The 25,864-nt window shown below is 42.3% G+C and overlaps 1 protein-coding gene across 10 annotated transcripts in view; it reads right to left on the bottom strand.

Annotated features, from left to right (window-relative positions):
* The window catches only part of rundc3b (RUN domain containing 3b), a 103,726-nt gene extending 80,363 nt beyond the window's left edge, over positions 1–23,363 (bottom strand). For 9 of the 10 annotated variants that reach the window (XM_063044150.1, XM_063044151.1, XM_063044154.1 and 6 more), the window contains exon 1: positions 21,799–22,775. In XM_063044150.1, coding sequence (XP_062900220.1) covers positions 21,799–21,893 — 95 coding nt within the window. In that variant the 5' untranslated portion in view covers positions 21,894–22,775. Of the gene's footprint in view, positions 1–21,798; positions 22,776–23,256 lie in introns of those variants that run through there. The other variant, XM_063044149.1, reaches the window with a different exon arrangement.
* Positions 23,364–25,864: the final 2,501 nt, after the last annotated feature.

Here is a 25,864-nt window from a genome sequence, read left to right as displayed (position 1 = left end):
CGGCATCTGTGGAAAGGGTCGGACAGAAAAATTTAGACCTGAAACAGTCATTTTTTTCTCACTCTTCAGCTACTGCTTAATCTGCTGAGTACTTCCAGTAGGTAGGTCACATCGGAATTTTTCCATTTAGCGGATGACTTCCTCCCACGCCACTCTGATGTAGTTGGGAATCGCGTACGAGGCACGTCACAGCAGAGGTTTGCCACTGCCTTCTGCCGAGTGAGTTTTTCCAAAGAGATCACCAGCTCTTAACCCAGCAGGATGAAAGGCATGCAGGGGAGCCGGCTGGCTTCGAACTTAGGACCTCCTGCCCTGCAGTCCTGCGCTGATGCCACTACGCCACCAGCCAGGTGTACTTGCAGTGCTTTCAGTATATTAAAGTTTCCAGCATCTGCAATTATATCTTAATGTTCATTTAATGGGTATGGGCCTGTACTGTGCTGTACTATTCTATGCTCTGCGTTCTATGAAATGGAATTTCTATATAATGACTGCAAAAACAAAAGTGTTAAGAGTGCATTCACATCTTAAGCATAGAGTTTATTGTAAGCATTGATCTACATTTTCAGAAAATGCCTGCGCTTAGAACAAATTCTAGCACTTTGCTTGTGTGCTTAGAAGAAATAGCTTTTTCATTGCATTTCCCACATTGACATGTTTAGAAGTCACAATGGAAGGCATGAACAGCTGATAACATTTTGATACATAGCTGACATTCCACCTTCAGTTATTATCACTTTATGATGAAATGCCGGGCAAATGTATTCCAGATCTCAAGAGATAACATAAACATAAAGCTACTGCAAATCTGAATATCCAGTTTACCCAATTTCAATTATTACTAACTAGGCAGTGTCATTCACAGCTGTAGTGTCAGTAGCACTGAAATGTGAGCTATAGAATGGGGAACGGAGGTGGACACTGCAATGGCCAGTTCAGTAAAAAGTCAATAATGGTCACAACTTCAATTATTCTGTGATGAAAGTACTTAGCAGTCATTCTAAAATAAAAATCAGTTTGCAAAGACACACAAAGCATAGACTCAAAGTAGACACTATTCAAATGTAGTAAAGGAAACAAATTGGGAGTAAAATAAAACGGTTAAGTGCATATCATTCTCTGTATAAGCTGCACATGATTAGAGTCCTCCAGTACAGAACTATTATTCTGCCCAGACCTATTGATCCCCACCTGGACCACAGTCCACCATACACCTCCCATCCAAACTTCCCTTCGATGCTACATTTGAACCCACATCCGCCACTTCTGCTGGCAGCTCATTCCACACTTGCATCACCCTCTATCACCAGTGGAAAAAGCCTTTCTTGCATTTATGCGATCTATACTCTTTATAATTTTGTATGACTTTGTTATATCTCCCCTCATTTTCCTACATTCCAGGGGGAAAATAGTCCAAATCTATTTTACATTTCTCTCTATCTCAGGACCTCTGGTTCTGGTAACATCCTTGTAAATTTTCTGTCTTCTTTCATTCTTATTTACATCTTTCCTGTACACAATACTCCGAAACTTGGCCTTAACAGTTCATACATAGCTACAACATAACATCCCAATTCCTGTACTCAGTATATTGATTATGAAGGCCAATGTGCTAAAAGCTCTCTTTACAACCTTACCTACCTACCGGTGATGCCACTTTCAGGGCAAAATGGATCTGTATTCCCAGATCCCTCTGTTCTACTACATTCCTTAGTGCCCTGCTGTTCATTATATATCCTACCCTGGTTTGTCCCCCCAAAGTGCAACACCCATACTTTCCTGCATTAAATTCCATCTTCTATTTTTCAGCTTTTTTTTCCCCAGCTGGTCCAGGTCCTGTTGGATGCTTTGATAGCTATCTTCACTATCCACTGTGCCCCTAATCCTGGAGTCATCCGCAGATGTATTAATTCAGTTTACCATATTAACATACAACTCATTAATATTCATGACAAACAATAACAGACCCAGGACCCAATCCCTGTAGCACATTAGTCACAGGCCTCCAGTCAGAGAGGCAACCATCTGCTACCATTCTCTGGTTTCTTCCGCTAAGCCAATGTCGAATACAATTTACTACCCCATCCTAAATGCAAAGCAGCTGAACCTTCTGGACCAGCCTCTCACTGGGTCTTTGTCAAGATTCTTGCTGAAGTCCATGTAGCCAATGACCACTGCATCAACTTTCCTGGTAAACACCCCCAAAAAAACTCCATCAGAATTGTTAGGCACAACTTACCATACTCAAAGTCACGTTGACTATCCTTAATCAGGCTCTGTCTATCCAAATATCAATTCTAAGAGATTGGATACATACCAAAAATTTACCCACTACTGATGCCAGGCTCACCAGCCATAATTTCCTGGCTTATCAGTAGAGCCTTCCTTGATTAATGGAACAACATCAGCTATCCTCCTGTCCTTCTGGCATCTCACCCATGGTTATGGGTGTTGTGTATACCTCTGCCATCACCCCTGCAATTTCTGTACTAAGAAGCTGCCCAAGCTGTCCAAGGGGGCGCCTTGTCAGGCCAGGGGATTTATCCACCCTAATGTGCCGAGACAGCAAACTGTAAATTGATATGATCCATGACTTCACTGCTGTTTCGGCTCAGTTCTATATACTCTGCATCTGTACTTACTCAGGAGACAGACACGCAAAAAAAATCCACACAACATCACCCCCATTTCTTTCTGCTCCATGCTTAGATGATCTTGAAGTGGACCAATGTTGTCTCTTGCTATCCTTTTGCTTTTTCAAACATCTATAGAAGCCCTTGGAATTCTCCTTAATGTTGTCTGCCAGAGCTGTTTTAGAATTTCAAATCAGAGGACCAGTCCTATCCTTTTCCAAAATCATTTTGAAACTAATGAAATTATGATTATTAGATCCAAAGTTTTCCTCTACACACACTTCTCACCTGCTATGTTCATTTCCTAATAGGAGGTCTAACATCGTACCCTATTTTGGATTATGGAGACTTTCCAGAAGACATTTGACAAACTCTATCCCATCTAGTCCTTGTACAGAATGGGAATTCCAGTCTGGTTTAAGATGATGCTGGTGAAACACAGCAACAAGTCGACGGCAGCAAAAATAACTAATTAATTTATTAATTGCCCTTTTCCACAAAAATGATCACTACAATCAATTGCCATTAACTGCCCTTTCAGAGTCAAGCTTTTGAAAGGAATGAACTGGGATTTTTGTGGTGGGTATTGAAACCTTGAAGATGTAGAATAGTTACGGTGTTGTGTGTACAGGCCAAATCGAGGCAGCAGGACCCGGGTCCAAAAGTGAGGAACAAGTCGATGTTTGACCAATTTAAGCATGGGACTGAATTGGAAAGGTCTGGGTACAGGCCGAATCAAGGCCATGAGTCCCAGGCCCCCGAGCATATCGAACCAGCAGGGCCCAAGTCTGCTATTTGACTGATTTAAGTGCTGGGCCAGATTGGATTGGTCAGGATGTCAGGGCTGGAGGAGTGGGCTGGTGTTCAGCTCGCTGTTCAGAGGTTTACTTGTCTCTGCACTGAACTGAGACTGTGGCCTTCAACAAACGGCCTCCTGGATTGGCTGCAGCAATGACTTGCTTCGTGGCTGTGGACTCACTTCCATGAATTTCAGTATTTGCTTACTTTTTATTGTTTGCAGGATTGGTTTTTTTTCTGCGCATTGGGTGCTTGAGTCTTTTATTTTAAAATGAGTTCCATTGGGTTTCTTATTTTGTGGCTGCCTGTAAAGAGAAAAATCTCAAGGTATTTTGACCTTCGTTATGAAAAGTTAAAATCACCTACTATCTCAACTTTGTTTCTTGCAGCTCTCTGCTCTTTACAAAGTTTGCTCCTCTAAATTCCACTGACTTTTGGGTGATCTATAACATAATCGTATTAAAGTGGTCATCCTCTCCTTATTCCTCAGTTCTACTGGTATAGCCTCAGTAGAGGGGCCCTCCAGTATGTTCTATCTGAGTACTATGACATTTTGACTGACTAGTAATGCCAACCCTCGCTGTTTTAATACCTACCACTCTATCATGTCTAAACAATGGAACCCCGGATCATTAAGCTGCCAGTCCAGCCCCTCCTGCAACCAAGTATCACCAATGGCTACAATATCATAATTCCACATGCTGACCTATGCTCTCAGTTTATCGGCCACACATGCAAAATTCCTTGCATTAAAATAGACGCAAATCAAATATTGTTCCCATCATGTTCAGCCATTTGGCTCCTGTCTTTCTATGTAGGCTTAACATCAGTTTTTCCCCCACACCCACTCCACTAGCTACCCTGGCACTTTGATTCCCACCCACGTGCAAATCCATTTTAAAAACCCTGGAGCAGTATAGGCAAACTTTCTTCCAAGGACATTGGTCCCTCTTCAGTTCAGATGCAAACCGTTTGTGTAGGTGGAACTACCTACACAGATTCTACCTTCTCTGGAAGAGAGCCCAATTATCCCAAAATCTGAAGTCCTCCCTCCTGTACCAGCTCCTTAGCCACATGTTAAAATGTATGACATTTCCTGTTTCTAGCCTCACTAGCACATGTCAATACATCCACTGAATGAGCAGAAAGTCATCGAGTTGCAGCTCCAATTCCCAAACACGGTTTGTAACCTGCAGCTGGATATACTTCTTGCAGGAGGGTTATCAGGGATACTGGAGGTCTCTCTGCCTTCCCACACCCCACGAGAGGAGCATTCCACTTTTCTACCTGGCATCCCAAATAATCCAACTGTGCAATGAGAGAGAAATGAACTTACTTTAGCCTCTGCTCACTGAAGCTTCTTGAGCTAAAGCTTCAAGCACTCCAGTCTAACTCTGGTCCACTCCCACAGTGGAGGCTCTGCTTAAAACCTAATGTCTTTTTATTGGCCCGTGTATGATGCCTAATAACCCCCAAAAAAACAGTACTGGTTGCACCTGTATGCTAGCAATGTGTTTAGTGTATGAAGACAATAACAAACCCTTGCGCTGAAGCTTTCTCTGTTTAAGTAATCTATTTATCATTAGGTCTTCTAAAATGAACAACTTAACATTTCCCCACATTACATTTCGCTATGCCATCTTTTTGCCCACCAAAGTTGTAAACAATTGGCATCGTGCTCAGTTCGCTTTCTCCCCGACATTACAGAATGTCATCTGAAAAACTGGCTGAGGTCCGGTCACTTCCTATCACTGAATTATTAATATATATTGAAAACAGCCAAAGGGCCAGTGCTGTTTCTTGTAGTACTCCATCGGCTGCTAACTTGAAAATGACCTCTTATCCCAATACACCGTCAGCCAATCTGCTATCTACTACTCTATTACTTCCCCCACCACAAGTTCTTAACTCACATTTCAGCTTTTGTTGTCACCTTGCCAAACACATTACAAATATCCAATAATGCATCAACTATTGCTTCTCTGCTACTTGCTTTACTGTTAATTCAAAGCATTGTTATAAATGTCAGTTATTTTAAGTCTACGACTTTTTGATTTCTCTGCAGAAGGGAGTAGGTGCTTCTTCTTGATTCCATCTACACCACTCATAATTTTATGCACTTCATTTAAGATTCATCAAATCATACAGCAGGGAAACAGGCCACTTGATCCAACTCATTCACGCCAACCAGTGGGCACCCTTCCATATTAATTCCGACTAATCCTTCCAGAATCAGAATCAGGTTTAATATCACCAGCATTTGCCATGCAATTTGTTAACTTAGTGGCAGCAGTACAATACATGATAAATATAGAGAAAAAATAAATATGCAAAACAATTACAGGAAATATATGTATATTAAATAGTTAAATTAAAAATTGTGCAAAAACAGAAATAACAAAAAAACAAACAAGTAAGATAGTGTTCATGGGTTCAATGTCCATTTAGGAACTGGATGGCAGAGGGGAAGAAGCTGTTCCTGAATCATTGAGTGTGTGTCTTCAGGCTTCTGTACCTCCTTCCTGATGGTAACAATGAGAAGAGGCATGTCCTGGATGAAGAGGGTCCTTAATAATAGATGCCACCGTTCTGAGGCACTGCTCCTTGAAGATGTCTTGGATACCACAGAGGCTAGTAGCCAAGATGGAGCTGACTAATTTTACAACTTCCTGCATCTTCTTCCAATCCTGTGTAGTAGCGCCCCTCTCCCCGTACCAGACGGTGATGCAGTTTGTCAGAATTTTTCTTCCTGGCATATCTAAAGAGTTTGAGTGTTTTAAGTGACAAACCAAATCTCCTCAAACTCCTAATGAAATACAGCCAGTGTTTTGCCTTCTTTATAGCTGCATTGTTATGTTAGGTCCAGGTTAGATCCTCAGAGATCGTGACACCCAGGAACTTGAAATTGCTCACTCTCTCAACTTCTGATCCCTCTTTGAGGATTGGCTCTTGTTTCCTGGTCCTACCCTTCCTGAAGTCCACAATCAGCTCTTTGGTCTTACTGACATTGGGTGCAGGGTTGTAGGGAAGTGGGCTAAGCACACATCCGTGAGGTGCACCTGTGTTGATCATCAGTGAGGAGGAGATATTATTACCAATCTGCACAGATTGTGGTCGTCTGGTTAGGAAGTTAAGGATCCGATTGCAGAGGGCGGTACAGAGGCCCAGGATCTGGAGCTTGTCAATCAAGACTGTGGGAATCATGGTGTAAAATGCTGAGCTACAGTCAATGAACAGCATCCTGATATAGGTGTTTGTATCGTCCAGGTGATCGAAGGCTGCGTGGGAAGCCAATAAGATTGAGTCTGCTGTATACTTATTGTGGCGATAGGCAAATTGCAGTGGGTCCAGGTCCTTGCTGAGACAGGATTTCATTCAAGCCATGACCAACCTTTCAAAGCACTTCACCACTGTAGATGTGTTACTGGACAATCGTCATTAAGGCAGCTCACACCACTCTTCTTGGGCACTGGCATAATTGTTGCCCTTTTGAAGGAGATGGGAACTCTCGACGGTAGCAGTGAGAGGTTGAAAGTGTCCTTGAATATGGCCGCCAGTTGGTTGGCATAAATTTTCAGAGCCTTACCAGGTACTCCATCAGGGCCTGCTGCCTTGCGAGGGTTCACCCTCTTGAAAGGCAGCCTGGCATCAGCCTGAGACAGAGATCACAAGGTCACTGGGTGCAGCAGGGATTTTCACAGCTGTAGTTATATTCGCCCTTTCAAAACAGGTATAGGAGGTGTTGGGTGCATCGGGTAGTGAAGCATCGCTGCCATTCATGCTATTGGATTTCACTTTGTAGGAAACAATGTCCTGCAAACCTTGCCAGAGCTGATGTGCATCTGATGTCACCTCCAACCTCGCTCGGAGTTATTCCTTTGCTCTTGATACAGCCTCCACAAGTCATACCTGGTTTTCTTGTACAGACCTGAGTCACCAGACTTAAATGCCAGAGCTCTAGTCCTCAGAAGATGAACCTCCATGACTCATCCATGGTTTGGGAATGTATAACAAGTTCTCATGGGCACACACTCATCCACACAGGTTTTAGTGAAGTCGGTAACAACTGCAGCATACTCCATGCCCAGGCAGTCAAATGCTCATCTAGATACCACTTAAATACACCCTGGGTGAAGTAGGTAGAAGATCCTCCTCATATATATCCTCTAAATCCTTTCCTCAGGACTCCAAGAGTGTGTTCTCTAGTTTGTCTGCCTCTGATACGGGGAACAGTTTAAAAACTAAGTGTGCGGGCATTTCACAGTGGGTTGGGAATCTCTGGAATCCTCCAGCAGTGTTGTTCAAGCTGGATCACTGGTAATATTTAAAGCAGAGGTTGAATAGTCAGGGAATCGACGGTTCTGGAGTTGAAGTACAGGAGGTAGGAGTCAGCTTGGAGTAGATCAGTCATACTCTTACCGAATGGCAAGGCAAGACTGAGGAACTAGATGGCCTAGACTTGATCCCATTTTCTTGTGTTAGGTTGATTATAATTAGCTAGTTTATGGTACAATGCTGGTCCTTCCGTTGTCTGGCACAGCTTCCATATCCAAAGATATTTGAAAGATTGTTCTCCAATTCTTGGCTCCAGGCTCTCCTGTTTTCCTCTCCCTGGGGTCCGTTCACACTGCACACCCTCCTGATGAGAACTAGATGAAATGTATTGGCTCAGCAACTTTGTAATAATGAACACAAAAGATTCTGAAGGTATATACACAAAATGCTGGAGGAGCTCAGCAGCTAAGGTAGCATCTATGGAAAGGAATAGAGAGTCAACTTTTCAGCCCTGACGAAGGGCGTCACCACAAAATGACTCACCACTCTTTATTCCTTTCCAATAGATAACACCTGACCTGCTGAGTTCCTCTAGCATTTTGTGTATGATATTTAATGATGAAATAGATTTTCACAATAATGGGATTGTGTTCTTTTTGGAAGGAATAACTGATGATGCTGTCACTAGTCAATAAAGCCAGCTTTGTTTTCTTTGCTGCCACTTTCCTGGCATCAATTATTAGCTTTATGGCAGGCACTCTGACTACTATGCTCAGAGTAATGCAATTCTCTGGTTTTCAGATATTCTCTAGGACTAGGCTGGGCATGAACTCCTTTCCCCCTCCTCTTCTGCCCCTCATCCTCTTGTGAATAACCAGTTGTATAATGGGTGTAGTTGGCATGTATTGTGGGTCTGTTGAATATTCAGTAGTCCTTCCAATGCAAAAGAACAATTGATGAATACCCCGATCTGAAGCATTGGGTTTTCAGACCTCAATCACATGCTCAACCATATGCAGTTTATACAGGTAATGAAATGCAGGAAATGTGAAGAACAGTGATTAATTCAGAGCGTCAATTTGTCTGCCATCAGGTTTCTGAATGGACAACGAAAGAATCCATAAACACTACCTCACTATTTTCTTTTGCTTTCTTTTTGCACTATTTATATATTTCTGATTACAATTTAGTTTATGTATTGCACTGTACTGCAGCCACAAAACCACAAATTTCACGGCAGATGCCACTCATCGTGATGCTTCCAGCACCAACATAGGATGGGGTATAGACATTGTACATGCAAGTAAGGCTTTGTCCGCTGAGGATGGGTGTGACTAGAACTAGAGGCTGCCGGTCAGCACTGTAGCGGGTATGATGTTTTGATGTACATGTGACAAATAAAGCTAATCTTCAATCTTTAGTTGAGTTCTGCAGATATGTACAATATTCTGATCGTTAGATAGCTAAACTAGTTATTCAGTAGCTTCCAGTAAACAATCTGGGGAATGTGGGAGTCAGACAAAATATAAAACCTTTCATATAAATAACAAGCCTGGCCTTAACCCATCCGCTTCCATGTTCCACAACAGAACAGAGATCAAGTTTCAGCTGCCCAGGAGGTCAAAAATTTACATCCAAGCTAGTGTACTAAACTTAAGTAAAGGACAGTTTGCTGAAGTAACTGGGAAAATAGAATTATATGGTTGAATGGTAGATCAGTCACAGATATTTGAGGAAATATATTTCATGTCGAGTGGTGCAAGCTGTATCATTTACAGCTTAACATCAGTAAGACAAAGGGGATGGTGATGGACTTTAGGAAGACTAAGCCTGCATGGCTCCCTGCTGCTATTGATAGAGAGGACATGGATGTGCTGAGGGCTTACAAGTACCTGGGGGCATACCTGGATAACAGACTTGAGAGCAGCACCAACACAGAGGCTGTGTACAAGAAAGGCCAGAGTCGCCCGTTTCCTGAGGAGACTGAGGTCCTTTGGAGTATGCAGGCTTCTCCTTCACAGGTTTTAACAATCTGTTGTCGCCAGAACATTCTTCTATGCAGCGGTGTGCTGGGGGCAATGGTACCAACACAGGTGATGCCAAAAGACTAAATAAACTGATTAGAAGGGCTGGCTCTGTTATAGGAATCAAACAGGACACAATGGAGGCAGTGGTAGAACAAAGAAAATCTGGAAAATCTGGAAAATCCTGGCAATTCTGGACAATGTTTTTCGCCCTCTGCATGCCACCTTGGCTGAAGAGAGGAGCACTTTCAGTGACAGACTAAGACAATTGCGTCACTTCAAAGAGCGCTATACGAGGTTATTCTTACCTTCGGCCATTAGGCTCTATAATGAGTCAACCCATCAGCGGGGAAGTGGTGACCCCCTCCAGTTAGTCTGCTTGAGGTAACTTTTTTTTACTCTTTCTTACTTTTCTTCTAATATTTGCATACTTGCATGTCTGTGCACCTGTAATGCTACTGTGACATTATAATTTCCTTTGGGATCAATAAAGTATCTATCTATGTCAATAAGAAATAAAGGCTATAGGAAAGGATTATCGTTTGTGGCCAGCTGAAGAAGTTCTGGTGGACCCAAGCTAAAAAAAACTGAACAAGAAGTTACAAAGAGTGGTGGTAGGCCCAAGGATTGGGAAACTCTTAGAAGCTAGCTGAGCACAACTAAAAATTAAAAGGGAGGAGTGAGAGCATGAAGATCAACAAAGAAATATGAAAAACAATATAACTTCATTGCAAAAAGGAAGAGACAAGACAGAAAACATTGGTCCATTTGATAGGTAATACAGAACTGAGTAATTGTAGGCATGCAAAATAATTACATTGGATCAATCTTCTTGGGAGAAGACATTAAGAATCTCACAATAATAATAATGATAATAATAATAATAATAGATTAAAGTACTGTAGGGATGGATGAATTTAAAATTATATCTTTCCCTATACATACTAGGGAAACTATTCAGCCCAAACATATAACACAGTTCTCAAACCTGATGGTCCATGTTGTATGGTCTTAATGGAAGTGGCTACAGTGATAGTAGACACAATGGTTGTGATCTATGAACATTCCCTAGATCCTGGAAGGGAAAGCACCAATATACAAGAAATGGGGGAGGGAAAACTAAGAAATTGCAGGCCAACTGCTACTGGGAAATTCTAGAATCAATTATTGTAATCCAAAGGCTATAACAGAGTTCTTACAAAACAATAACACAATCAAGTGAAGCTTTATGAAAGGGAACTTGTGTCTCACAAATTTGTTAGAGACATAACAAACAGGTGGATGAAGGGAAACTGAAAACTATAATATTGCATGTAGATTTTCAGAAAGCATTAAATAATAAAGTCAAAATTAGCAAATCATTTTTGAATTGACATGTAACAATTGGGAAGCTATAGGGCTCTATGTTGGAACCACAGCTTCTGATTTGGATGAAGACACTGAGTCCTGCCAAAATAACAAAGGAGTCAGGGTAAAGGAGGAAACTGTGAAATTTGTATTGTAAACACGAGAAAATCTGCAGATGCTGGAAATTCAAGCAACACACACAAAATGCTGGTGGAATGCAGCAGGCCAGGCAGCATCTCTAGGAAGAGGTACAGTCGACGTTTCGGGCCGAGACCCTTCATCAGGACCAACTGAAAGAAGAGATAGTAAGAGATTTGAAAGGGGGAGGGGAAGGGGGAGATCCGAAATGATAGGAGAAGACAAGAGGGGGAGGGATGAAGCCAAGAGCTGGAAAGTTGATTGGCAAAAGAAATACAGAGCTGGAGAAGAGGGAGGATCATGGGACGGTAGCTTCATCCCTCCCCCTCTTGTCTTCTCCTATCATTTTGAATCTCCCCCTCCCACTTTCAAGTCTCTTACTATAAACACAAAATAATCTGCAGATGCTGGGATCAAAGCAACACTCACAACACGCTGGAGCAAGTCGGGCAGCATCTGTGGAAACAATGAGTCGACGTTTCGGACCGGAACCCTTCATCAGGACTGAAGAGGGAAGGGGCAGAGGCCCTATAAAGAAGGTGGGGGAGGGTTATACTATCTCTTCTTTCAGTTAGTCCTGAAGGGTCTCAGCCCCAAACATCGACTGTACCTCTTCCTACAGATGCTGCCTGGCTTGCTGCGTTCCACCAGCATTTTGAATTTGTATTGTATCATGTTTTTTTTCATATCACTGAATGGTGGACCTGGCTCAAAGTGCCAGATAGCTTACTTCTGCACTTACAAAGCCTATGACGAACAATAAAATGTCAACCCCTCTCACATACTGAGAAGGAGTTTTAAAAATAATGAAAGAGGTTTTTATTTTCTTGAGCTTAAAAGGCAATATACCCATGACCTGAAAAGTGAGCCAAATTAGAAAATGCATGAACAACTGATGGAAATCTGAGATCCATGGTTACAGAGCAAACATTCAAAGTCTATACAGATAGCAGCGGGAGTCAAACGCCGATCAGCGAGCGCTGGTACTGTAAAGTGATGGCGCTAACCACTATGCCATCATGCTGCCCCATAATTATCTTCCCAAAAAGATGGGGATGTTAGTTCAATTGGCATTTTTAGCACTAGGGAAGAACAAAACTATTAAGCAAAGTCCAAGGGATATTGTTCAATAGTTAGCAAACAGAATTAACAGGTTAGCTCTGATGTAACAGTTCAGAGGAGTGAATGACCTCCTCTTCTAGTTCTGCACTTGCTTCATCTTCTGTGAAGAATAAAATAAAAAAATCCCCAAGACTATGAGGAGAAAACTACGAAGGGGCCAGAGAAATCGGGAGATCAGAAGTACATTTTAATTCCATGCTATATTACACCGAGGTGCAAAATTGAATAATCTAAAATAAAAATGCATGCATGTAACATTTTCTTGTAGTCACTAAGCTACACAACTAAGCCATTTAATTATAACTGAACATGAGTAGAGGAGGTTTTATGTACTAATAGGACACAAAACCCAATTAACCACAGATGAGTTAAAGCCTGTATCAGCGTAGCTTGTAAATTCATATTAAATCTATATTTTATCAAGATGCCTGCCTGACTTGATGAGTTCCTCCAGCATTTTGTGTACTTTAACAAAAGTGATTGTTTCAAGTGAAATTCTGACAATTAAAATTGTTCAAAATATTGAATGCTTACATGAAAATTTCATAACCTTGCTCCTATGTATTTCTCTAAACTCAACCAATCTACAATAGCTCTATTCTTCAACTCTGCACCTTATGCAAGTGTAAGTCCTTCATGTTGGCTTTGATGGTCATTCCTTTAGGCCACAAGTTCTGGATTTTCCTCCCTAAATTGGAATATCTTTCTACCCTTCACTTCTCCTCAAAGCCTACCTTTTTGACTACTGTCCACATGTGATTTGATAATAATTTTGTCACATCTGGATGCAGAAGACTGCTGAGTCCTTTGGTTATCTTAAAATTCAATTCATGGATGCAAGTACTTGCAGCTCTGAAGGACACAGACATGCACTGAGATTCCAGACAAAGTAAGTAGACTGAATTAATGTACCTACAGATAAGCAGGATCTAGAGAATACCTATTACAGAGAAAAGCCTTAATGCAACTCCTCCCCTACCACCCGTGAACATTTCTCAAGATTCTTGTTATCAACTCAGCAAGTTTCAATAATGTTTGGATTGCAAAAACATTACCACCAGAGTCACTTCTCAGTTCAGATAATTTACATGATGCAATCTGTCTATATTTACCCAACTGAGATAATGACCATCACATGATTAAGCTGGGTAACCAAAGCAATCAATCCAGTGAAGCAGATTTTTGACACAGCAATTATTTCAGTTACTTTGCAGAAGATGACAACTGCCTATTTATAGTGTCCTCATTGCTACCTGGCCATAATGGAGCAATAAAAACAACTGCAGCGCTTTGTAAAATAATAACTTGTTTTGCATTATACTTAAATCCTAAAAGATTAGGCAATATTTGCCACCATCACGATTAAACTTAAGCATATTACTCTTTCTTACTTCCCAGTTCCTTTCTTGCTTAATTCCTGTGATACAAACAGCAGCTTTTAGAAAAGTGAGAATGAGTGGGGCAACTCAACACCTTATTTCATTGTGAAACAACACTTCAAAATAAATAAAAGATTTTCTTCCAATTCTGTACTTCCATGGATAAGATAAAGACCTTTTCTACTCCCCTCATTTTTGAATGTGCTGATACATTACAGAGTCATGTGAGCAATTCTGGATTGTATACATTGTAAGAAATACAGTTTAGCCTCAAAGGGAGTACAACATAGAATTTACGAATGACTCTTGGACTCTTAAGGATCAATTTACAATAACGGTTGAATAGCTGTCAGTGAGAGGTAACCTGGTTTCCGAGATTATGTGACCAGGTGCAGGGTATCATATGAATTTCTAGGTACAAATTATGACTGATAGGTATTGTTAGGAGGTAAAACTGTGAGGGGCAAGTGCATTCAATAGTAATCCTAATTGGAGCCAATTCTACAATTCGGGACTTCCTCAGACAGATAAGATTCACATTTTCCTCCCCTTGAAGATGTCCATCAACATCATGTGGATGAATCAGTTTAGTTGGTATAGGAGCAACAAGAGCAAAAAGCTAATAACATTTGTTGCTAGGATCTTTACTGGTAATTTGGATGTCAATGTCAGAGGTAGAATTAGTCAGTTTAAAAGCAAGGATATTAGTAGATTTGTGTTATCTAGTAAGGAGTAGAGTTTTAGACCATTGTATGATAAAGACCATTTGGTCAGTAGAGTTTAGTCCTACTAGGGGAGGAATATTTTAACTTTGGGAGAATTAGCAGGAGGAAGAACCCTACATTAGACTATTGTTTATTGACTACAACTCCACTTTCAATGCTATAATTCCAAACCAGCTCATCTCAAAGATCCTCAACCTATGACTCAGCCAGGCCCTTTGCAAACTGATCCTTAACTTCGTGATGAACAGATTGTGATCAGTAAAGAAAGACAGCAACACCTCTGCCATGATTTTTCTCAACACTGATGCCCCACAAAGATGCGGACCCGTCCCCTTACTCTACTCCCGACACACTCACGGTTGTGTGGCCAGATTCTACTATAATACCTGTAACTGATAGCACTTCCTGATCCAGAAACACAGATATCATGGCTTGGAAAGCTCACCAGTGTCTTTACTTCCTCAGGAGGCTAAAGAAATGTGACATCTCTCCTTTAGCCTCTAAATGGAGAGCATCTCATGTAGAGGCATCACATCTTGGTATGATAACTGCTCTGCCCACAATTGCAAGAAACTGGAAGTGTGGACACAGCTCTGCACAAAACCAATTTCCTCTGCATGGATTCCGTTCATACTTGCTTTGCTGCCTCAGTAGAGCAACCAACATAACCAAAACCCGTTTCACCCTCGTCGGTCTCTCTTCTCCATCCTCCTATCAGGAAGGAGATATAATAAGAAGCCTGAGAGCATGCATCACGGTCAGCTTCTATCCTGCTATTATAAATCTATTAAGTGTTTCCCTACACAGTAAGATGAACTATTGACCTCAATCTATCTCATTATGGTGTTGCACCTTTTCTCCGCTTGCACTTCCTTTGTAACTGTGCTCTATTCTGCATTCTGTTATTGTTTGCTCAGTGCACTGTTGTATTGAAACAATCTTGTGGATGGCAAGAAAACTCGTTATTCCACTGTACCTCAGAACATGTGACAATAATAAACCAATTTACTATGAGTGGGCAGACTTTATAGCGTATTTAAGTGGTTGCACAAGGCTACCAAAGGAATTACAGAGGTGAAGTATATATTCCTAGGAAGTTAATTGAGAAACCATTTGATTTTTTTTAAAAAAGGGAACCAATAGCACAGACAGACGCTTACCATTGAGGCTGGAGCCAGGGGTAGTCTACAGAACAGAGTCAGGCATTCGGGAATTGAAAGGTGCTGAGGGAATTAGCGGAGGTTAGAATAGAAGCGTTGGTAATCATTTACCAAAATTCTCTAGATTCTGGGCAGGTCCCGGCAAATTGGAAGACAGCAAACGTCACACCACTTTTTAAGAAAAGGATGTAGGCAAAAGATGGGCAACTATAGGCCAGTTAGCTTAACATCTGTAGTCAGGAAAATGCTTGAAGCTGTCATTAAGGAAGAAACAGTGAAACATTTAGAAAGGAGTGGTTCCATTAGACAGACACAGCATGGATTCAGAAAGGGCAGGTCCTGTTTGACAAACTTACAAACTTACTGGAGTTCTTTGAGGACATAATGAGTGCAGTGGATAGAGGGGAACAGGTGGATGTTGTATACTTGGATTTCCAGAAGGTGTTGCATAAGATGCTGCACAAGAGACTTATAAATAAGATACGGATGCATGGAGTTGGAGTAAGTGTATTGGCAAGGATAGTGGATTGGTTAACCAATAGAAGGCAGAGAGTTGGTATAAATGCGTGTTTCTCCGGTTGGCAGTCAGTGGTGAGTGGGGTGCCGCAGGGGTCGGTGCTGGGCCCGCAGCTGTTTACCATTTACATTGATGATTTGGAAGGGGAACTGAGTGTAGCATCACAAAAATTTCCGATGACACTAAACTGAGTGGAAAAGCAAATTGTACAGAGGATGTGGAGAGTCTGCAGAGGGATATAGATAGGTTAAGTGAATGGGCCAAGGTCTGGCAGATGGAATACGACATTGGTAAATGCTAGATCATCCACTTTGGAAGGAATAATAGAAGAGCAGATTATTATTTAAATGGTGAAAGATTGCAACATGCTGTTCTGCAGAAGGACTTGGGAGTGCTTATTCATGAATCGCAAAAAGTTGGCTTGTAGGTACAACAGGTTATTAAGAAGGCAAACTGAATGTTGGCTTTCATTGCCAGAGGGATTGAATTCAAGAGCGGGGAGGTCACGCAGCAACTATACAGGGTACTGGTGAGGCCGCACCCAGAGTACTGTGTGCAGTTCTGGTCTCCATACTTGAGGAAGGATATACTGGCTTTGGAGGCAGTGCAGAGGAGGTTCACCAGGTTGATTCCAGGGATGAAGGGATTAATCTATGAGGAGTGATTGAGTCACCTGGGACTACACTCTCTGGAATTCAGAAGAATGAGAAGGGATCTTATAGAAACATACAAAATTTTGAAAGGGACAGATAAGATAGAAGTAGGAAAGTTGTTTCCATTGGTAGGTGAGACTAGAACTAGGGGGCATTGCCTCAAGAGTCAGGGGAGAAGATTTAGGATGGAGATGAGGAGAAACTGTTTTTCTCCAGTGAGTGGTGAATCTGTGGAATTCTCTGCCCAGGGAAGCAGTTGAGGCTTCTTCACTCAATATATTGATTGGTAAGCATGTCGAGTATTAAAGGGAGAGAGGAGGAGAATGGGGTTGAGAGAGATATTGGATCAGCCATGATGGAATGGTGGAGCAGACTTGATGGGTCGAGGGGCACAATTCCACTCCTATGTCGTATGGTCTTACGTTTATCAAAGCTTGCAGTGGGGTTTGGACCAGCTGGAAAAATGGGCTGAAAAATAGCAGATGGAATTTAAGGCAGGTAAGTGTGAGATGTTGCACTTTGGGAGGACAAACTAGAGTAGGATTTACACAGTAAGGCACTGAGTGCAGTAGAACAGGGGGATCAGAAACCACACATACATAATTCCTTGAAACTGACATCACAGGTAGATAGGGTTGTAAAGAAAGCTTTCGGCTAATGGCCTTCACAAATCGAAGTATTGAGTACAAGGCTTGGGATGTTATGTTGAAGTTTATAAGACATCGGTGAGACTAAATTTGGAGTATTGTATGAAGTTCTGTTCATGTACCTACAGAGAAGATATCAAGAATATTGAAAGAGTACAGAGAAAATTTACAGGCATGTTTTCAGAACTTGAGGGCTTGAATTATAGTGAAAGATTAAATGAAGTAATACTTTATTTCCTGTAGTTCAGGAGAATGAGGGGAGGTTTGGTAAAGGCACACAACAATATGAGAGTATTAGTGAGAGTAAGAGTTCGGCACAGACTAGAAGGGCCAAGATGGCCTGTTTCTGTGCTGCAATTGTTATACGGTTATATTTAAGATACAGTTAGATAGATTTTTACATAGTAGGGGAATTAAGGGTTACCGAGAAAAGACAGATAAATGGAGCTGAGTTTGCAGACAGATCAGTCATGATCTTATTGAATGGTGGGGCAGGCTCGATGGGCCATATGGCCTACTTCTGCTCCTATTTCTTATGTTCTTATGATAATAGAAAGTTGGAACTTCCTTCTGTGAATGTTTATTGATGTTAAAGTCGCAAAGTCATTAAGTAGTAAGGGAAAAAGTATACACCACAAGAGATAGGAGCAGAAGTAGGCAATTTGGCCAATTGAATCTGCTTTACCATTTGATCATAGCTGATTTATTTTCCCCTCAACCCCATTCTCCTGCCTTCTCCCTTTGATGTCCTTAATAATCAAGAATCTATCAACCACTTTAACTATATCTAATAACTTGGCCTCCATTGCCACCTGTGACAATAGATTCCACAGATTCAACACCACCTTCTTGCTAAAGAAATTCTTCATCATTTCTGTTCTAAAGGGGCATCCTAAGTATGGAGAGAGTTGGGCCACAGATCAGCAATGGGCTCTTAGAAAGGCAGGTAGGGTTCAGTGGACTACTCCTTATACAGGTCAACCTTCACTAATCCGGCACCATTGGGACCTGAGGAGTGCTGGATTAGTGAAAATGCCGAATTACAGAAGGATCACATTAAGCATAATCAGTGCCGGATTATCGGAGGAACCAGATTACAGGTAGTCAGATTAGTGAAGATCGACCTGTACTAAGAGTTATGTTCCATTGCATTCTGCTGCTCATCTACCATTCCTTCACTTGGCTGTTCAGGGGAAAGGCGGATTTTCTTCCTCCCCTCCCCACCCCCACATGCAACATCTACAGATTCCAGTGTTAGTCACTGAATAATGATTAACAAAAAAAAACCTGTTATACTTGATGCCAGGAGTAAACCTCATGCCACTGTTCTGTTAGGATCAGCTAATTTAGCTAAGATGAAAGACAAAATCAGGGAAGTTTCTAGTCTGTACTAGCTAAATGAGACTTTAGAATTGTCAGCTACTTTGCCTGCTGGCTTATGGTTTATAATAATCCCATATGAAAGCAATCCAGGAGAGTACCAGCAATATCAAGTCCAAAGATGAGATATCCATTGTGGAAAACTTCCATGCCAGACAAGGTGAAACTTTGGGAGGTGACGATACTCACTGTGATAGATCGTGCAATCAAGACCACTGTTCAATTAAATTAGATACAAATGCTATGAACGGTTGCTGCAGAGGTAACAAGATTATGGGTGAGAAAATAGAATTTGAGATAAGGTCGAAAGCACATCAAATTCAGTGACTTCAATATTCCCAGAGCTCAACTGAGACACATTGCAGTTCCATCAGAACTGGCAGTGTGAAGTACAAGACATTGAAAGAAGAGACAGAGATCTGGGGTTAGACATCATCAGCATACAAATACACACTGTGGTAATGTTGATATATGATCTTCCTGATAGACAGCATGTAAGAGGAGGAACAGGAAGTCACCAAAAATAGACTGGGTTGCTAATATGCAAGAGTTGGCATTTCAGGCTGAGACCTTTCATCAGGACTAGAAAAGAAGAAGAAAGAGGCCAGAATAAGAAAGTGGGGGGACAAACTAGGTGACAGGTGAAGCCAGGTGGGTGGGGGAGAGGGGGGAAGGGAATGAAATATGAAACTGGGAGGTAATAAGTGGAAAAGACAAAGGGCTGGAAGAGAAAGAATCTGACAGGAGAGGAGAGTGGATCATGGGAAGAAGGGAAGGAGGAGAGGTACCGGGGAGGTGATTGGCAGGTAAGGAGAAGTTAGAGACCAGTTTGGGGAAATGAAGAGAGGAGGGGGGAAATTACCAGAGGTTGGAAAAAAAAAGTCAATGTTCATGCCATCAAGTCAGAGACTACCTAAACTGAATACCAGCTTTTTACTTTATCCCCCATCCCCACCTGCCAACATTCACCCATCATCTTCTAGCTCGTCCTTCTTCTCCCCTCCCCCACCTTCCTATTCTGGATTCTTCCCCCTTCCTTTCCAGTCTTGATGAAGGCTCTCGCTCAAAACATGGACTGTTTATTCATTTCCATAGATGCTGCCTGACCCCCCGAGTTCCTCCAGCATTTTGTGTGTGTCGCTCTGGGTTTCCAGCATCTGCGGGATCTCTTGTGTTTATAATATGCAAGAACATAGGTTTCGAAGGCTTAGAGGAGATAAGAGAGAAATTCGCAGAGAGTGGGTGCAATTTGGAACTTCCCAAATGGATGATGGAGGCAGAGGTTCACAACATTTAAGTACCTGGATGAATACTTGAATCGCCGAGGCAGAGAGCGCTATGGGGCCAGTGCTGGCAAGTATGAGTCGTACAGATGAGCATTTGATGGTCCAAGTAGATAGGGCAAGTCAAAGAGTCACTCTAGAGCAAAGATGCGGGAGGAGGGATCTCGGTGTGACTAAATGCTGCTGGAAAACGTCTGTCTGTGGATGAGCAGCAACGAGCGGAATGGTGCGATTCAGCGGAACCGCGGTGCGAGTCAGAGGAACCGCAGAGCGATCTGTACGCTCAGGGGAGAACCGTGCTCATTGCCAGCTTTATTTTTGGATTATTTCGGACCAGAAAGACTGCAGATGCTGGAATGGAGCAGTACAAATAGAAAATGTGGAGGAAGCCAGCAGGTCAGGCAGTGGACGGCACTTTTTGTGTGTCTCTGAATAATTTATTTCTGACCTATTTAATGTTGTGGCGGGATGGAAGCCTGATTGGAGAGGTTTAAAAATGGAGGGAAACGGCAGCTTTTCAATCGTTCCTCAGCAGAATACGTAACTAGGACGCTTTTCAATTTGGAAAGTATTATTATTAATCCCCAAAATAAGCCGAGTAAATACTGAGAAAATCATTAGTCATTTTCTTTTCGTGCGAAACGTACGGAGCCGCGTGAAATAAATTGACCGCATAAATAAATTCGTAACAGAAAGGAGCTGCGGCGACTGGAGCCGTACAGCGGGTTCTGGAAGGGCAGCTCGTCAGCATGCAGTGTTCCACCGGGAGCTGTCCGCCCTCAGCTTGCAACCAGCCAAGGACAGTGTGCAGAGGTCGGCTGTGATCCAGCGGTACAGGATAATTCGCCCGATTCCCAGAGAAGTAACTTTACAATAACAGCCACAAAGCCAGGGCAACGTCACTCTCCTCCTCCCTCAGTTGGGAAATCACGCAGAACTAGGACGAAATGTGTCGTAGATAAAATTATGAATTCAGTATTTAACTCCTCGATTAACAGTTGTAACTGATTTCTGTGCGAATCCGTTGTAACTGGAATAGGCACCCCTAGATACTGCACTGTATTAAAGTCAAATGCAGACAGCATTCAATTCTAACAATGAATCTGATTGTGTTTGTTTAAATTAGAAAGTCAATTCTCCCCATTCCCTGTTGTGAACAAATAATTATCTCTGATATCCCGCATCTGACGACCACTCCATTCGGTTCGCATTCATCGAGATTATAGGTACCGTGCGTAAAGTGATTGGTTCGTCTTTACTGACGCGACTGTCCGACTCACAGTGACTGCAATCGGGGAGCTAAGTGCAATTCACAAAGTCCCCGTCACCCCCCAAAAAAGAGACAAGGCATTGGGTACACTCGACAGAGGCGAATACCCCCAAAGCACAGAGTACAAAAAGTACAAATTAGAGAATCATAGTCTGTGCCTGTACAAATTCTCTCCTTCCCCTATTTAGCATCCAAGAAAAACAATGGCTCGTGACATAAATGAAAGTGCACCCTTAAATTGCGAAAAGAACCTCACTATATTCTGCAGTGGACTGATAACCCAAGGTGGTTATTTTCAGTTACACAGATACGCATATAACTACTGATGAGAAAGGTGATTACACAAGGCACATTCTATCCTTGAGGTGTTATCCAAATGAGACCCAGCGGAATAAACCACAGTAACCAACGTCACACAAAGAGGTTCCCCACAGCTACAAGAATTACCTGCAGACAGTGATGAGGTTTTTCCGCTCTACCGCAGCGTTCTTCGCCATGGTCTTCTTGCGGGAGAAATTCAGCCCCAGGCTGAGAGAGGCCATGTCTATCTCTTTACACCGACGTGCTGCGAGGGTGAAGTATTCGGGGAGAGGGGGAAGTGTAGAGAGACGTCGCGGTGGGCAGCGCCGGATCTCTGGATGGCTGGGCGAGTGGCTCGAGGTTCCTGCTGCAGGTCGGCTGCGGAACCACAATCGCCGCTCATCAGTGTAGCTCTGGGCCGGGAACAGCCACGACAAGCTGGGATCCCGGCGAAAGGAAAACACAACCGTCCACGGACACACACACTCCGGCCAGCAGCGTGGGAAATAAATCTGGTTTGACAACGAAATCGCCAGATACAATGCGCTTGTGCTCTCGGGTCGTAGAATGAATTTTCAGAATATGCTGGGATATTTCCACTAGATTTGCTACTTCTACATACTGTGGAGGGAACTATCGTCTTCCTTTTTATATATAAAAAGGGACAAAAAGTTTAAACTCTGGTTCCGGTCGATGTGCGTTGGTTTCGCTTGCCTTTAGTTACGGTGGGAGTATTAAACTATGAATCCCGACGTCTATCTCATAGACATTGCCAACTGGTAACGCCGCTACAAGCTGCACTTCATCCAGTTTCGTTCTGTCACACCACGGGACCGGAAGTTTATGGCTTGAATTCCCTTTTAAAGGGACACCAACATCATGACCTCATTCGTGAAGAACTGTGGGTTCGGGTACACGCCCTCCGTCTGCCGTGTTTGTGCCTTTCAGCAAACAATTGGAGACCCTATTTGAAAGGCGGCGGGGAATAATCCCGCGCCACAGCGCACACTTGGCGTCCGCTGCCTGGCTCTGGTCCCAAAGCAAAATGCTACAGATGCTGGAAATCAGAAAATGCTGCAAGCGCAGGGAGCATCCGGAGAGACAGACCTACCTTAAAAATAAAATCCAAAATGCATACAAAATTAATTTATCAAATCAGAGTGTGTTGTGTGTTTTTTGCTCAAAGCAGAACCCGTTAGTAATACTCAGCAGATGACGTTGCATTTACGGTGAGAGAATCAGTTAATACTTTAACAATCTCGGAAAATTTGCTTTATCTCAGACTTATCACCCTACAAAAACTCATTTCAGGGAGGCAGCACCCCCGCCGCCGCCCCCCCCCCCCCGTCGACCTCCAAGGGTGTATGTAATACTTTGTTTAGTGATTTGGTCTAATTTGTAAACCAATTTGGGCATATGCAGAAAAATGTGACATTAAAATATGTACTTATATTATCATGTTTATTCTTTTACAACTTTAAGCAAGTCTACAGGGAGTTTGGCCTCATCACGTCGAACATTAATAGAGTAGCTCCTTAGCAGCGAGCCAGCTAGCTCAAATAACGTTAGCTATGCTAATGAACGAATGACACCTGTTAAACTCACCTCAACATGTCTTTTACATTTTAACCCACCATGGGCAATAGAAAAGTCACTGTTGCAAACAGTGCAGCGAGTAACACTGTCATTATTTTTGAAGTCGACTGTAAAGCCCGCCCACAGAGGTCTCCTTGGCAGGAAGAGAGACCAATCAGGATGCCCCTCCCCTCCCCCTCTCCAAAAATCGATTTCCAGGATATTGTATATAATTTCCGGGCGCCAGGGAACCGCTATCAATATGCAGGAGACTCCCGGAACTTCTGGGAGAGGTGGGATGTCTGTTATCTTTAACTTTGAAGTTGAAAGGAAAGGGGTACGGATGGAGGAGTTGACAATGTGACAGCCAATGCAGTACATTAAATTGGAAGTGCAAGTAAATTGCTACGTCATCCTGTAAGTTTTTGGAACCCCAGGTGGCAGTTGTTGAGGACGAAAATCAGCAAATCTCGTGGTCAATGACCAAAATCTGCAGGCCATGTGGACGAGAACTATTGACGATTCAGATAGGTAAGTTCCCCCTCCCCCACCCCTCCCTTCCCTCCAGGTCAGGAGTCCTGGAATCAGAAGTCTGCAAGGCCATACGGCAAGAGGTGACCTCCCCCCTTCCCCGTTCGGAGTCCAAGTCCCATGATTGAGGCCTGGGTTCGAAGCCGAAGGTTCAAGATCAAAGTCGAGGAGTCTGGAAGTCCAGGCCCGGAGTCAGCCTGTCCTGGGATTGGAGAATTGTCTATGTGTGAGTGGGTGGAATAAAGGAAAGGGGCTTGATTTGCTGTTTTGTTTGGTTTTATTGCTATAGTTGCTTATGTTGTTCTGAACATTTTGGGCATGTTGTCTTGGTGCCTGAATGCGTGGTGACAGCTGCAGGCCGCCTCCAGCACATGCTTTGGGTGTATTTCACGCTGTTTTCGATGAACACGGGATAAATATCTAAATCTGAATGAACAGAGGATTCAGGTCAAGGGAAGACTTCATACAGGCTAGGACAGAGTTTTGGATAAACTGAAGTTTATCAAAGGTGACTATTTCAATGTACAGTACATTTTTTTTGTTTCTTGATATTTAATAGGGTGTACTACTCGGAAGGTAGGAAGCATTATTCTGTTATCTATCACAGGATCCAAAATATATTGAAATTGTATGTTAGTTAAGAATCATTTAAGAAATATACAGATAAGCTTCAATTTGGTTAGGAGTTTTCTAATTACTAAAAAAGGCCCAATCTTAAGGCATCATTGATATTTTTCTGTGTTTCAAAGAGAATCAACTTTAGTCGACAATAGTCTACAATGCCATAAACCGAGATCAGTTGCAGTACTGCCAGGAGAAGGAACAACCCTCAGGCAATGCTGATCTGCAGAATTCTTCCTTGCAACACAATTTCCAGCCCATTAATGTTTTTCTAAATATTATCTAAATATTAGCAGGAAGAACATTAGTGAATCTGTAAGGTAATCTCACACGGTCAGGGATTGTTAATAACAAATGTGTTTGCTTGCTTTACAAAAATTACAGTAAAAGTCATTTGTCTTTGATTTGGGATTTTACCCAGAATTGCCGTTGAATGAAGGTCTTTGCACGAGGTGAGAAAATAAGGTGCTGAATAGCGATTAAGAATCAGAGAAGCCAAACATAAACCATATGCTTTGCTGTTCAAAAAGATCGCTCTAACATTGTTCAATAGTGCAATATCTTGTGACATCTAAGTAAACCCTTCCTAAAAATCAAAATACCTAATATGCTTAGTCCCCCTTTTCTATCTATTCTGCCAGTTAAAATTCAAAAACACTGGGAAATTTATCAAACATTATCTCTCTTTCATAAATCCATATTGACAGTGCTCAATCATTTAATTCTCTTTTGCCACTTCCTTAATAACAATTTCCTGTATTTTTCCTACTACTGATGTCAAGTTGTAAAATAACCCCTTAATTTCTTTCTGCTCTTTTTCCCCATAGGAACTGTTCCAGAACCTGTGGAAATTTGGAAGATGCCAACCATTGTATTCAACATGAAAAATAGAGCAATACAACACAGACAGGAATCATGGAGCAATACAACACAGATATAGGCCCTTTAGCCCTAGAGCCCATGCTGACCATGTTGTCCAGCCAGCTGTTCCCAATCTCCCATGTTCTGCCCAAATCCTCTAAGCCCTGCCTTTCCATGTACTCATACAAGGCTTGTCCTTGCTGCTGTTCTTAAACAACAGAACATTACCAATAACGAAGCAAGTATCACTGCAGGGGTGTCTACAATCTTTTCTCTAGTCTCCCCCAAAGACTGAGGATGCACTTTGTCAGGTCCTGAGGATTTATTTACCTTAATGTGCTGTAAGGCTGCAAATATCTGCTTCCTAGCTGATGACTGTCCTCCAAAAACATCAACACTTCTTTCCCTTATTTCTTGAGCAACCATGATATTCTCCTCAGAAAACACTGAGGAGAAGCTAAAAATCTTTTTACTCCCATAATGTTTGTTCCCTTCTCTTCAGACAGGCATAACTCAGTCAACCTCTGCTAGATCCTGCCTCATTCCCCCAAAATTAGCCCTGATCCAGCCCTTGACCTGTGAACATGTCCTGCCCTTTTTCATCACTATCTTAAGACTAAAAGAA

This window comes from Mobula hypostoma, chromosome 3 (genome assembly GCF_963921235.1).
Source record: "Mobula hypostoma chromosome 3, sMobHyp1.1, whole genome shotgun sequence".
Lineage (NCBI taxonomy): Eukaryota > Metazoa > Chordata > Chondrichthyes > Myliobatiformes > Myliobatidae > Mobula > Mobula hypostoma.
The sequence above is the reverse complement of the archived record's forward strand: the minus strand, read 5'-3'. Positions and strand labels throughout refer to the sequence as shown.